General features: G+C 36.1%; 1 protein-coding gene across 2 annotated transcripts in view; it reads left to right on the top strand.

Moving 5' to 3' along the window:
- Window positions 1–400: 400 nt before the first annotated feature.
- The window catches only part of SEPSECS (Sep (O-phosphoserine) tRNA:Sec (selenocysteine) tRNA synthase), a 38,349-nt gene continuing 23,486 nt past the window's right edge, over window positions 401–15,263 (top strand). The window contains exons 1-6 of one of the 2 annotated variants that reach the window (XM_059923249.1): window positions 401–632; window positions 1,450–1,604; window positions 3,449–3,567; window positions 3,913–4,071; window positions 6,365–6,518; window positions 10,361–10,463. In XM_059923249.1, the coding sequence (XP_059779232.1) occupies window positions 519–632; window positions 1,450–1,604; window positions 3,449–3,567; window positions 3,913–4,071; window positions 6,365–6,518; window positions 10,361–10,463 (804 nt within the window). In that variant the 5' untranslated portion in view covers window positions 401–518. The remainder of the gene's footprint in view (window positions 633–1,449; window positions 1,605–3,448; window positions 3,568–3,912; window positions 4,072–6,364; window positions 6,519–10,360; window positions 10,464–15,263) is intronic. The other variant, XM_059923248.1, reaches the window with a different exon arrangement.

The raw sequence follows: 15,263 nt of genomic DNA on the forward strand, positions 1-15,263 counted from the left end.
AAAAAATGGGGTTGCCAGGCAACTGTAAATGTTGAAATGTATGAGGGTAAGGATGAACGGTTCAGGGATCTGAGAAACACGACCTGAGTAAGGCTGAAGCACAGACTCCCAGAGCTCATCATTCAACAGGAGTGGAACACAGAATAACTTCGGAAATGTTTTCTTCAGAGAGGCCACGCACTTGCCGCTGACTCCTCAGCCCCTCCTCACAGAAGAAAAGTCCTTCCTTCAAGACGGTCTTAGGCACACTAGGGTTTAACTGGACCAATCAGATGCAGGGAGGCGGGGCTCGTTTTCTGTACAGCCTGAAGCCCGCCAAACGCCCTGACACCTCTGCGCCTGCTCAAATACTTCCGCTCCTGGCACGCTATTTGGAGTGGCTTGCGCATGTGCGAGAGCGAGACGTAGATGTTTGTCCCAAGGTCTTCCCGTACCGTCCAGGCGGCGATACGCCTCCTGGTTTCGAAGTGTGTCCGGCGTGTGTCAGTTGTTCTCCGGCAGCAGTCGCCACTGCGGACATGAACCGCGAGAGCTTCGCGGCGGGCGAGCGGCTGGTGTCGCCGGCTTACGTGCGGCAGGGCTGTGAGGCCCGCCGCTCGCACGAGCACCTCATACGGCTGCTTCTGGAGAAGGTACAGAGCTTTCGGGTCCCTCCCCAACTGCCGCGCCCCCCAGGCTCCGGCTCCGCCCAGCGCCCCTGTTAGTTCCAGGACCTGCCTCACCCGCTCGTATTTGCTGGTTGAGCCCTGTCCTCAGAGTCTTTCCCAGCTGGGCATGCCATTTGCCGGCTTGCGCCGCTCAGCTCCTTCTCAGCCTCGCCAATGCTGGCAAAAACCCAGAGAGTGTTATTAGGGGATGTGGGGAGTTCGGAACTTTGAGCCCTCCCCCCCCCCCCCTTATGTTCGGGTTGGGGAAGCGAGGGGAAGGCCGGCATGATTTACTTTTTTGTTTGCGGATAGGGCAAAGTTCGTGTCTTCCATCTTTCACTACTCCTGGGGAACACATGATATTTATAAACTATGATATACTAACTCGAAGCAGGTGTTGCTGAGGAACGTCACAGGTCTCGTTCTTGCCAGCATTCTGAATTTTAATGTCACTAAAGTTTGACAACCCTAGTTCTAACACCCTGGTGTGAAAAATCCTAGTTGAAGATAAGGTTTATTCGTTTTCAGTTACTTTTAACTGCAACTTTAAACTTTAGTAATCTCATTGTATGTATTTATCATCATTTCTCGCAGCATCGTGTGGATAATTGTAATAGTGTAACAAACATTTTGCCTATTCAGAGTTTCTTTAGAGTGCTGAATTTATGTCTGAATTTTAGAAAACAAGGAGCATGGCAAAATGTGCATGGAAAAGTTTTAAAGTTCATTGAAGTAGGGTTCTGGGGAATGATGGTTTCTTAAATATAGTCATAAGCCTTTTTTTGTTTTCTTTTTTCTTAAGGGCAAGTGTCCAGAGGATGGTTGGGATGAAAGTACACTTGAACTCTTTTTACATGAACTTGCAATTATGGATAGCAACAATTTCCTGGGCAATTGTGGTGTGGGAGAAAGGGAAGGGAGAGTGGCATCTGCATTAGTTGCTCGGCGACATTACAGGTATGATTTTTTTAAGTATAAAGCATTTCCTCCCCCCCCCCCCTTTTTTTTTTGTTAAAAACAATGGTGGCAGTATTAATCATATTAAATTATAAAATGTCCGTTTGTAACCTACTTCTTGTTTAAATGGGCATGTGAACTAGATGCAACAGGGAGATGGAAACAATGTACCTGAGTAGGTGCTTTTCAGGACAATAGGGTAAAAGTTCTAATATGAGGTGGTTATACCCTGTCAGCTTCTGGGTGATTAAGGATACTGGCTGTACGTCCTGTTAAGAATGTTTGTACTGTCTATACATTCTGTTAAGAGTGTTTAACCTAATAAACCTATTTGGTTGTTATGAGTTTAAAATATGCTAAGGTTGTTTATAGTTTTCCATGTTTCTTTTCTAACATGGCAAGTTTTTTTAGAGAATGGTATATTTATAGAACTTTAACGTCATTCATCTGCATCTAAACTGAATCCCATTTTATAAATATCTTGCTTTGTTGCAGTAGATGTAGGAAAGGTATATTATAATTTTAGATTATTAAGTCACTTTTTTCTTTTGCATTATTCAGAAAGCTTTTCATCAATTCTGATAACCATTTAGTTGTTAGTGGTTCCAAATATGATCATTTCTCTGTTCTCCAACCTTTCTGCGAAATATAGGTAAACTCTTTCAAACTCCCGTCTTCCATGATTTTAAATCATGATGAAATTTTCCTAGGAATAGTAGAATTTTATTTCAACCGAAACTATTGCAGTCAAAACTAATGATAATGAATGTATGACCTGGATGAAAAACTAATGGTTAAAAATAAGGTGATAACATGGTTGATAATATATGTAAAAAAATGCTTTGTATGTGAGGTTGCAGTGGTAATAGAGTGTGACACGTGTTCTGTGATAATTCCAGTGTGCAGAATTTCTGATCTAGGCAACTATAAATGACAAACAGATTTTTGATTTTGAAGTATATTCAGAGGTGTCTTTAAATAGTGTATAACATGACCAAATTTAAAATGAGTGGATTTGCACACTAATTTTCAAGGAGCTTGTACTTCTTCTAAACTTAAGGCAGTATTTGAAACATCAGCTCATCCCTGTTAGAAGTTAGCTCACTGCTCTGATTAGGGAAATGGGAAGAAAGAAGAGAATTTAATGTTGCATATGTCCTGGTTTTCTATTGCTGTATAACAAACCACCTCAAAACATAGTGGCTTAAAACAGTCACTTATTGTTATCTCTGACAGGTTACCTGGACTCAGCAGGTGATTATTGCTTCAGGTCTCTCATGTAGTACAGTCAGGTGTTGGCTGAGAGTTTAGTCATCTGAAGGTTCAACTGGGCAGTTTATCCAAGTTGAGTCACTCAGATGGCTGGGAGCTCAGATGGCCTCTCCAAGCGGCTTGGCTTGGGCTTTCCCCAGCATAGCAGCTGGCTTTGAAGAGAGGACCCCCTGCCCCCCACCTCCCCTTGAGCAAACCCTTCAAGAGGCCAGATAGAAGACATAAGGCTTCTTATGACCTAGCTCAGAAGTTCCAGACCATCACTCCTGCTAGATTCTTACAGACCAAGCAAGTCACTAAGGCCAGCCTAGCTTCAGGTAGAGAGGAATTAGACCCCATCTCTTGGTGTGGCAGTGGCATATGGGCATAGGGAGAAAAGTAATTGATGGTGGCCATCATAAAGACTAGCTACCACAGCATACTTGATGAATTTGTTTTGATTTAACTAGATATTTTCACATTATTAATAGTCAAGTATAGTGTTTATTTGGTTATTGTATTTGTATACTTATACAGTGGATTACTTAGAACACTGAATATTTTTGTCCAGTTGTTGGCCATTTTTTGCTTAGGTTCATTCATGGAATTGGACGATCGGGTGATATTTCTGCTGTGCAACCCAAAGCTGCAGGTTCTAGCCTTTTGAACAAAATTACCAATTCTTTGGTCCTGGACATCATAAAGTTGGCTGGTATGTACTGTGTTAATCATAATACTTTTGGCTGACCAGTCACACAAACCTTTGCCTAATTTCTTTTATTAATGCTTCTCTCCAGAAAGAGTATAAATGGCTTTTGAAAAGACAAATATATATATATATATATATATATATATATAAAACTTTTAGAATAAGATAGAAAATCAGAGCCATAAGCCTGGAGGATGAATTTAGCAGTGAGCTTCCTGAGTGTGAGTACAGAAGAATAAGCACTAAGTCTGTTAACTCTTTTTATTTGATAGAAGTATATAATTTCTTTAAGAAGGATGCTGTTTTTTCAGCAGAATAACTAATTTCTGTTTTTCTTCTTATTTGTAGGTGTCCATACGGTGACCAACTGCTTTGTAGTTCCGATGGCAACTGGTATGAGTCTAACCCTGTGTTTCTTAACATTACGACTCAAAAGACCAAAAGCAAAGTACATTATATGGCCACGAATAGACCAGAAGTCCTGCTTTAAATCCATGATCACTGCAGGTAAAAGAAGAGAAGTAACATATATGTTTTTCAATGTCACAGAAAATTCAAACTTTTTATATAGAGCTAGATAAATGAAAAAGAAACTAAACCTGTTCCTATTCCTTCTTTTTATTGTGGTAAAAATATACATAACAAAATTTACCCTTTTAACAAACATTTTTAAATGTATAGTTCCTTGACATTAAGTGCATTCCTCTTGTTGTGGACCATCACTGCCATCTCTCTACAGAACTTTTTCATCCTCTGAAACTGAAAATCTACCTATTAAACAATAACTCTCCCCTCCCCACCACCCTCAGTCCCTAGCAATCACTATTCTACTTTCTGTCTCTATAAATTTGTCCTTCATATAGGTGGAATTATAGAATATTTGTCCTTTTGTGACTGGTTTATTTGACTTAGCATAATGTCTTTAAGGTTCATCCATGTTATAGCATGTGCCAGAATTTCTTTCCTTTTTTAAGACTCCCATTGTATATATATCCCACATTTTGTTTATTCATTCATTCATTCACTGTTGCACACTTGGGTTGCTTCCACCTTTTGGCTGTGGTGAATAATGCTGCTATGAACATGGGGGTACAAATACCTGTTTGAGACCCTGCTTTGAATTCTTTTCAGTACACACTAAGAAATGGAAGTGCTATGTCGTATGTCCCTATTCGTTAAAATGGGGATATGATTACATGCCTCAGAAGACTGTTCAGAATTAAGTGGGATGACATATGAAATGCCCAACAATAATCCCTGGAGCATAAGAGGTGCTTCAGGAATGTTTGTTCTGTATACATGAGTGGAATACACATAAATAATTACCATGAATCAAAGTACAAGGATACAGGCATCATTGAGTATAGATGAGACAAAAACTTTAAGTTGGTATTTTAGTATTTGGCTTGCTTAGGTCAAGTGGAATTTGAGAATTTAAAGTTATTTTTTGAATGGCCTCAGTCTGTTGTATGAAATGAACAGTATTGGGCTGTAATTAAACTACCTAAATAATCCTAAAGAAACTCGTGTAAAGGGATTCATAATAAGGACATATAGCAGAAATGGGTAGACTTTTAAAAGGTTTATTTTAAGTGGCATAAAGCTGTCAAGTCTGTTAATTTGCAAACTATTAACCAAAGAACTGATAACCAAACTTATAGAAAGATTGGCATATTGAAAAACTGGAAACTTTTTCCAAATGATGTTATGACTTGGACTATGTTATGTTCTTAGGAAGCAAGATGGTTGTATTCTTAAAAAAAACCAAAAACTTGCATCATAGTTGTTTGAAAGCAAAAATAGGATTCAGTGTAGAGAATTTGAGAAATAATAGAGAATTAACTGTCCTTAGAAAGTTACTTATTTAAGTAAAGTTTTCTTTGTTTTAATAGCTGTATAGATATGAAACCTAGAGTTCTGTGGACCACCGTATATGAATTGATGATTTTATAGTGGCTGAAGTTTTATATTTCTGTAGATAGAATGCGGACAGCTTGATGTGGATTCTAAAACAGAGGACTGCTTGCCTGTAACTTTGCTTTAAATTGCTGTGTGACCCTGGGGAAGGCACTTAATCTTCCTAAACTTTGGCTCCCTTATCTTTGAAGTGAGTGAGTTGAGCTAAATGGTTTCTGAATCCCTCATAGCTCTTAAATCCACAAATCTAGCCTGCTGCTAGGTCTGGTATTTGAGAAGGCTGAAGATGTGAGTACATAATAACTCGCGCGCAAAACAATTTTTATATTTAAATTATAGAAGGCTTTTGTAAGCTATGAGATGGGTCTACTAAAATGTCTTGTATTTTTCTTTAGAGGTAAAACATTAAGTTGATGATTGTGATTTGTTTCAATACTTGAATTATTATTTTTGTTCATCTCTGAAATAAAGAGAAATTTAAAATAAAACTTAAATGTTGCCAGAGAATGAGTAGATTTACTTTTCTATGGACTGAAATTGAACTGGGCTAAGTGACCCTTTTTGTCATCAGTGGCTCTTTTATTACTTTTGTAGGCATCTATTTAACATTTGCTTCCTTACTTCCCAGAATTAGTCTTTCGTATCATATCAAAATGTTAAGTAGATTTGTGGTCCTAATTGTGGTCTAGATGTCCTTCACAGTATTTTGACCTGCCTTTGACTCATACTGGTATTAAGCCAGGTCTTTATTATTAGAGAAGGGTTCATTGACTAGAATAAATGTTTAAGAGTTTTTGTGTAGAATAGCAGTGCTTCCTAGAGTTCACAATCTCCCCTTATTTTAGTTTATACTAACATTTTGGTTTCTGGTTGGCTTGGTTAGGTTTTGAGCCTGTGGTGATAGAGAACGTTTTAGAAGGTGACGAACTACGCACAGACCTGAAAGCAGTGGAGGCTAAAGTCCAGGAACTTGGGCCTGATTACGTTCTTTGTGTTCATTCTACTACATCCTGTTTTGCTCCAAGGGTGCCTGATAGGTAAATGATTTGTGAATATTGTCCTTCAGTGTTCATCAGTCTTTTACATAAAATGCACTTATACTAATTCTCAAAGATGCCTAAATAACATTTGGCAGTAAATACTACGTGAATGGACTGTTGAAGAAACAACATAATGGCTTGGGAAAATAAAAATTAGATATAGAAGAAGGAAAAACAACTAGTACCAAGTGGAGATCCTTTTATCAACTGAGTACATGCAGAGCGTCTCTGTTTTCTTGCTCTTCTTTATGTTTCTGGGCATCTTGCATCTTTTTCCTTATTGTTTAATAGAAATTTCTAAGCTAAATTTTGGATTTACATACTTGTTTTTATTGCCATCTCCACTTTGATCTTACAATTAGTTTTCATATATAGGAACTATCAGTATTAACAGATTTTAAATAGAAAATTTTATGATTATTGTCCTCTAACTTTTTTTTTAATTGCAAGAGTAACCCAGATATACAGTTAGGTATATAATTGTCTTTGCATTTTGAGAAAAATGCAGATATTTAAGAAAATTTTTTTTAAAAAGGCAAACGTTTGCTTTTCTAAAGGATGGCCACAAATTTTTATTCTGAAAATGTAGTAGGCTTAGGTATAGTAATACATATTTCTAGTTTTGACAGCAACTGTTGGTTTCATTTTAACATTTTGAACAGAAGTGCTAATAATTTGTAAAAAAAACTATATTGACTTTGGACTATTTTCATAGCATCAAGTTATACTTTGATTTTAATTCATGGAGTCATATAATTTGGCAGTAATGAATGCATGTTAGCTTTTACTATAGGCAGATTTTAAGAGACACTTTTAAAACCCTGCTCTTGAAAATTTACCTTGCTTCATTCACGAGTCTGGATTCTATTTTCAGATCATGTTGCATATGCTTTAGTTGTTTATTCATTACTTATCTATCAAATTTAAATTTATATTTAAATATTAAGTAAGCATCTTTAGTCTTTCTTCATTGATGTTTTTGCTATCTAGAAAAATTTTAATGTGATTGAAATAAATTACATTTCCAAAAACACCATATGGATATTTGTATTAGTTAAATTATTTATCCTTGAGGATATCTTTGTTTTTGTTTCATTTTGACTAATTTTTTTTTTAATTGACGTATTTTTAATTGATGTATAGTTGATTTGCAATGTTGTGTTAGTTTCTGGTGTACAGCAAAGTGATTCAGTTATACGTATAGATACATATGTATATGTCTACATGTATATATAACATATACACACATGCATATATATGTATACTCTTTTTTGTATCTTTTTCATTATGGTTTATTATAGGGTATTGAATATAATTACCTGTGCTATACAGTATGACCTTGTGGTTTGTTTATTTTATATACAGTAGTTTGTATCTGCTAATCCCAGACTCCTAATTTATCCCTCCCCTACCCCCTTTCCCTTTTGGTAACCATAAATTTGTTTTCTGTGTCTGTGAGTCTGTTTCTGTTTTGTAAGTTCATTTGTATCATATTTTACATTCCACATATAAGTGATATCAAATGGTATTTGTTTTTCTCTGTCTGACTTCACTTAGTATGGTAATCTCTAGGTCTGTCCATGTTGCTGCAGATGTCATTATTTCATTTTTTTTATGGCTAAGTAGTATTCCATTATATATACAGACCACATACTTATCCATTTATCTGTAGATGCATATTTAGGTTGCTTCCATATCTCGGCTATTGTACCTAGTGCTGTTATGAATATAGGGGTGCATGTATCTTTTCGAATTAGAATTTTGTCTGTGTATATGCCCAGGATTGGGATTGTTGGATCCTATGGCAACTCTATTTTCAGTTTTTTTAAGGAACCTCCATAGTCTTTTCCATAGTAGCTGTACCAGTTTACATTCCCACCAACAGTGTAGGAGGGTTCCCTTTTCTCCACACCCTCTCCAGCATTTATTATTTGTAGACTTTTTAATGATGGCCATTCTGACTGGTGTGAGGTGATACCTCATTGTAGTTTTGATTTGCATCTCTCTAATAATTAGCGATGTTGAGCATCTCTTCATGTGCCCATTGGCCATCTGTATCATTTTGAATACCTGTTTTGGAATGTTTACAGTATGCCTGGTATAGTGCTAAGTACATTTTACATGCATTGTCTCCTTTGGAAAAAATCAAAAAGGTTTTTTTTCAGTCAGTAGAATTCTCGTATACTGTTTTTGGTGGTGTTACATAATGAATGTTTCTGATTAGAGTGAACTTTAGGAAAATGGTGATGCTCAGTTATTAGTACTATGTTTGAATTTCTGATTTTATTAAATTTAAAAATACATTTTGATTTCTTTAAGTTTAATTCCTTTATAGTCTTAATTTGAACGTATATATTGTCTTTATTAGTTAACTGGACAGAGTATTGTGGGGCAAAATCAAAGAAAATGTTAAAAAAGAGAAGAGTATCATTTCTTCAAATTGAGAAACACCTTAAATTGGCTTCTAAGTTAGAATACAATCTGATTTCACATGGAAAATATTTTTTCTGCTTCTCTTTGCCTTTCTCATACACATTGAAAATATTAGCAAATTTGATCAATTCAGAATATTTAAAACTACTCAAGTGATTTTTTAAAAAAAAGTGCTTTATGTTATTATAGTGCCTTACTCTCAAGGAAGCTTGTTATTAAGGAATATTAGAACACAAACATGTGAAAGTGCCTTTTATGAAGAAAATACTTGTGTGTATCCCAGAAGGTCCATTTTGTTAAAAACAAAATCTGATTAGTTTTCTGCCTTGATTTGTGAGGTTTATGAAAATGAGTGATAAAATAAGTTTTTAATTCATAAAACTTTTAGGGAAGTAAATTGAAAACTTCTGACAGTTGAATAGAATAATGTTAGTTCTGTTTGTAGTTTAAAAACATATTAATGCACAGCTACTATAAAAGGAAAATGTATTATGTGTAAGTTGATAATTAAACCATATAATATATATTTGTAGTACATTTATCTGAGAAATAATTTTTATTCTCTCAAAATGCTTTGCTTCCAAATTTTTTATATTGTAGAGAGAACATTTTTAAAAAATTAATTTTATCAAACCATAGGATTTAGTTTTAGCTTCATAGCGTGAAGACATTTCTGTTAGAAATGACTTCAGTCACAAGTATTATTTGGTTTTGCAAAGGAACATCATTTATTATACTCTAATTGAAATTTATTACCTTACTTTGCATAAAGTTAGACTCTTAGATTGTTTTAATACGGGGAGTGTCAAATGAAGGAGTACGAGTGAATTTAAAACCAGCAGCTATTTAAAAGATTCTTTAGTATCCAAGTTGTAGGAAAATGTTATTTTGGTACTGAAATATTTTAATGTTCTGTATTTTTTAACACATTAAAGTCTATTTGAAAATGTATTTTTTACTTTATGAGATGCTTAATGTGAGATTTCTTAAGATTTCAAGATATGCTGATTATTTTGCAGATATTATCTTAGGATGATAAGCAACCAAAAGCATTTAAAAATGAGCATATCAACCTTGTAAGAGGTCTTTATAAATAATCTGCTTCTTGCTTTTTATATAGGAAATTTTCAAGTGATTTAAAAGCTACCATCTATGTAAGATATTTCTAAATACACATTTTCTTATTTATTGGTGACATTAATTTAAAAGCTTTTTCAGGTTTATCCTTAAATGCCTGCTGTGCATTTCCAAGGTGCCAAACTATATGCTAAAATACTGCTGTAGAAATTTCAGTTTGTCTTTTTTTTCCCTAGTATACTTTAAGGATAACTATTAAATTAAAAAACTTTTCTCGTAATTTATTAAGGCAGAGTATGAATATGTCTTTCTATTGAATATGTTTACAGATTAGAAGAACTGGCTGTGATTTGTGCTAATTATGGCATTCCACATATAGTTAACAATGCTTATGGAGTGCAGTCTTCAAAGTGCATGCACCTCATTCAGCAGGTAAGAGAGTTTCAAAAGATATGTCAGGAAAAAATGGATTTTAACATATTTGGGATTATTACTTTGTTTTTCTTACAACCTAATACAGAAAAACAGTTAATCTAGCATCTTCTCATTCATGGAGCATTAGAAATTTGCATCCAGTAGTCACTCAGTAAAAGTCATTATTCTTTGCTAGTGTCATTGGACTATAGTTTTGGTCAGAACCAACATGGAAATACTTTAGTAGCTTATTTTTTTAACTTTCTGAGACTGTTCCATTGCCAGTGTTTTCATTTTTCTAATATACTGGATTATAGTGTTTTTAAAACTATATTGATTACTTGTTCTATATTCTATATTTAGTATTTAAGGAATCACTTTACCTTTATATCCTAGACTGAAAATGACTTCATTTATAAACATTCTAGCGTATAGCTATGGAGTTGGCAGGTTTTTAAAAACTGTGATTTTATTTTATTTTATTTTTATAAGCATCACCTAGATCCCAGTCATCTGTTTTAGATTCTTATTTTTAAAACATGTCTGAGCTTCCCATCCCATTCAGAGTAAGAGTCACAGCCACGGCTCTGTGTCCTCAGGTGTCTGCAGCTTCCCTGATTTCGTTTCCTGCTGCTCTCCCTCTTACCCACCCTCCTGGCACATTTGCCTCCTTTCTCTTCCTCTCTTGTGCTACCCGTGTGCACCCAACTCCTGCTCATACCTCTTGTTAGGTTGCTTTTCTGGAGAGTGCGTGGCTTCTTACCTGACTTTCTTTAGGTTGATGAGACTTTCTCAGACGCCTTATCTAAAATAACACCTTCTTCCTTGCCAGCATTTTCTATCCCTCTTTTTCTGTTTTGCCATATTCATTGATTTTAAAGTACACATTTTTCCATGTTATATCTCTGAAATTGAGGTGTCTTATAATGTTAATTGGCGATGTTTATTCTTACCTAGTGGTATGTAAAGTAATGGTGCTTCTTGAAATTGATGGCCTCTTGCTCTTTTTCGCCATAGCACTTGTCACCATTTGATATGATGTTTGTTTACTGTCTACTTATTGGTAGTGATTAGAATTAAGGTTCTGTTAGGGAAAGGACTTTGTTTTGTTCACTGTTATGTCCTCAATACTTAGGACAGTACCTGGTACATAATTGACACTCAATAATTGGTTACTCAAACAACTGAATGAATAAATGATGTATTATATTTACTTACAGTGATTAATTATTCACACTATATCAGGATATGGATAGATATTATCTAGGTATGATACGAATTTTATGATTTGCGTGCATAGTGATGTTAGTCAAATATTCAGTTTTGACACACATGTGATTTGTGTTATGTGGATAAGAGTTATTCACAGGCTTCCCTGGTGGCGCAGTGGTTGAGAATCTGCCTGCTAATGCAGGGGACACGGGTTTGAGCCCTGGTCTGGGAAGATCCCACATGCCACGGAGCAGCTGGGCCCGTGAGCCACAACTACTGAGCCTGCACGTCTGGAGCCTGTGCCCCGCAACGGGAGGGGCCGCGATAGTGAAAGGCCCGCGCACCGCGATGAAGAGCGGTCCCCGCACCGCGATGAAGAGTGGCCCCCGCTTGCCGCAACTAGAGAAAGCCCTCGCACGAACCGAAGACCCAACACAGCCAAAAATAAATAATAAATAAATAAATAAAGTAGCTATAAAATTTAAAAAAAAAAAAAAAGAATGCATCACTTTAAAAAAAAAAAAAAAAAAGAGTTATTCACAGCTTATCTGTGGCCTTCTGCCATGTGGTGGTGAATGCTCCTTAGCCCTGTAGATCCTATCTCATAAATTTTTTTGTTTTCTTTTTAGTTATTTTGAGTACTAGTATTATCTCTGATATAAATATGGTTTATACAATAGTATTAGCTGATTTGCTTCATTTCTTTACTCAAAGGTTGTACCAGTTAGAATGTAATTGACTGCAAGTAACAAAAACCCAACCCAAATTAGCTTAATCAATGAGGAAATAGATTAGTTTACATAACAAAAGAAGTCCAGAGGTGGAGTGGTTGTATGCATGGTACGCGAGGGTTTCTTAAAACCTTTGTGGAAGACCATTTACCGTTTCCTTGGTATCCTTGTGCGTTGCATTATTCCTTAACTTTTTAAGGCTTATCACGGTTTCAGACTAGATTATATCTAATTTGAATGGTAGCAGAGGAAGGTTGTACAGTTATCTATGCTGGAAATCTTGAAGAACATACTATTTCAGTGATTCATTTTTATTCCTCCTCCCCTTTTTCCTTTCTCCTCCTCTTTAATTTTTAGCAGCCTTAATTCTTTTAAAAGTCAGATATTCTAGCACTCCTAAAAGTTTAGAAAAGTGAGGAAGGGGTAGAAGATCACTCATAACCCTGTTACCCTAACAATTACTCTTAATAATTTGTGTATCCCTTTTTTCTATTTCTTTAATACATATACGTATTGCTTTTTACATGGTTATAGCCATTGTGTACATTTAGTATTAACTTTTTAAAATGTAGTCAAAAGCATATTTAATTTTTAAACTTAAATATAAACTTAGATTATATTTCTATACTCTCCTCATGCTTATAAAGTCTTCATAATGATCAGTTTAATGACTCCTTAGCATTTACCCAAATGTTATGTACTTAACTCAGCAGTGCTCATTGTTTTGGTGCTCATGACATATTTTTGAATACTAGAAAATTTGGTGGTGTAATTGAAGAGATTAAGACTCTTAAATGAAAACAAGCTCCAGGATACAATATGAAAGCTGCCCATGGAGTTGTGCATCACGAATACCCTACTTTGTCATCACCTCTCTTCATTCATGAGGTGGTTTTACTAAAATTTTAACCAGAAAATAACACTATAAGATGGTGAATGAATTTTTATAAGGTAGCTGTTGTATTGTTGCAGATACTGTATTACCTTCTAGAATTGACATTTCTTTAAAAAAAAAAAAAAAGCAGTACATAAACATTGGCCCTCACAAAAAGAGGTGGTGTCCCTATTGCTTTCAGCCAAATAAATACTTGGGTCTTATTTAGTGCTAGTTGTTTCATGACATTCTAAAAAATTAAAATTAGCTTTAATTTATCTCAGTAGTTTTTATCAGTTAATACATACCATTTACTGAGTGCCCATATCCACCATGTGTCAGGCATCCTGCTAGACTTTTAAAGTTTATTAACTTAATCCTAACAGTTTAAGGTGTACTTCTCATTGTTTCCATTCTACAAGTGAGGAAACAAACTCGGAAATATTAAGTGACTTGCCTACGGTCCCAAGCTGCAAAATGGCCCATATAGTTCAGTGTGACTCCAAATCCCTTTATCTTCCTCTAAAAAACAAAGTACTAAAACTGGGAAGCTTTCTTGAGAAGATAGTATTGTAATAATCAAGCAAATACTGAAGAAAGAGGTATAACTAAAATGTTTCAGAATTTTTTTTTTTTTAGGGCAGTGCCCCAGAATGACTCAGTGCTGAGCACATAGAGCATTCTGATATGCATATGTAGTCCCCAGGAAATTAGCTTTGCAGAACCTATACTTCTGACATATACTAAACTGACTAATTTAGGAGACTCATGGAATATGGATGTGAGGACACATTAATAGAGAGGGTTGTAGTAGAGTCACAAAAATACATAGAATTAAGGATTGTAAAGCTCCACAAGTGTGGGAAGCAGCAACTTTGTTTATTGAGAGTTTGAGAGAAGTAGGTGTTGTTATACTAGTTATTCATAGACCTAATTGTCAGTTCATTCAACAGATATTTGCAGTGTTCCCACGGATGTGCCAGGCAGCAGGGTAGGCACTGGGGATGCAGTAGTAAATACAACAAAATCTTTATCCTCTTGGAACAGAAGCAGACAGTAAACAATAAGGATGACAGGTCTTGATAAATGCTCTAGTATTTGTGGGGGAGGAGTATCAGATGGCGTGATCGAGGAAGTCCTCTCTGAGAGGTAACATTTGAGCAGAGCCCCGAGTGTTATGAAGGAGTGAGCTGGGCAGCTCTCTGGAGAGATTCCGGACAGAAGGTAACAGCAAGTGCCGAGACATTGAGGCGGGGGTGTGCTTGGAATGCCTGAGGAATAGCAAGGAGGCCAGCGTGGCCGGACCAGGGCAAATGAGGGCAGCAGTGGTCGTAAAGAGATTTGAGGTGTGTTAAAGATTTGAGATTTTATTCTTGGTATGGTCATCAGCCATTGGAGGGTTTTGAGCAGGAGAGTGACGTGTGACGGCTGTGCTGTGGGGAATGGCCTGTTAGAAGGCAAGCGGGGAACGCCATTGCAGCAGCCCACGTGAGATGCGTTGGTGGCATGGGCCAGGGTGGTTGCTGTTAAGGTGTTAGGAAATGGTTGGATTCAGATGTATTTTGAGAGTCAATCTTATATGGTATGCGGATGAACCCGATGCAAGGAACGAGGAAATGAGGATTCAGGGACACCAAGACGTTTGGCCTGAGTTGCTGGAAGGATGCAAATGCCATAGGAATAATATTTTATTTTTTAAACATGGGCTCTTCATCCTGATTACCTAGGTTTTTGCCTGGGTGACTTTCAGTAAGGTGCTTTAACTGCCTGGATTTGAATCCCAGCTGTGCTATTAACTACATTTCTGACCTTGGGCACGTCACTTTAATTTCACTGTGCCTTAATATTCTCATCTGTAAAATAGCTATTACTGTGGCATCTGCCCAGATAGCTACTGCATGGGTTAACTGAGTTAAGAATGTAAAGTGCTTAGAACAGTGCCTGAGGCATAGTAAGTTCTTAGTAAATTCTGGCCGTAATTATTATATGAACAATGATCTG

This window comes from Balaenoptera ricei, chromosome 5, assembly GCF_028023285.1.
Source record: "Balaenoptera ricei isolate mBalRic1 chromosome 5, mBalRic1.hap2, whole genome shotgun sequence".
In the NCBI taxonomy this organism is placed as follows: domain Eukaryota; kingdom Metazoa; phylum Chordata; class Mammalia; order Artiodactyla; family Balaenopteridae; genus Balaenoptera; species Balaenoptera ricei.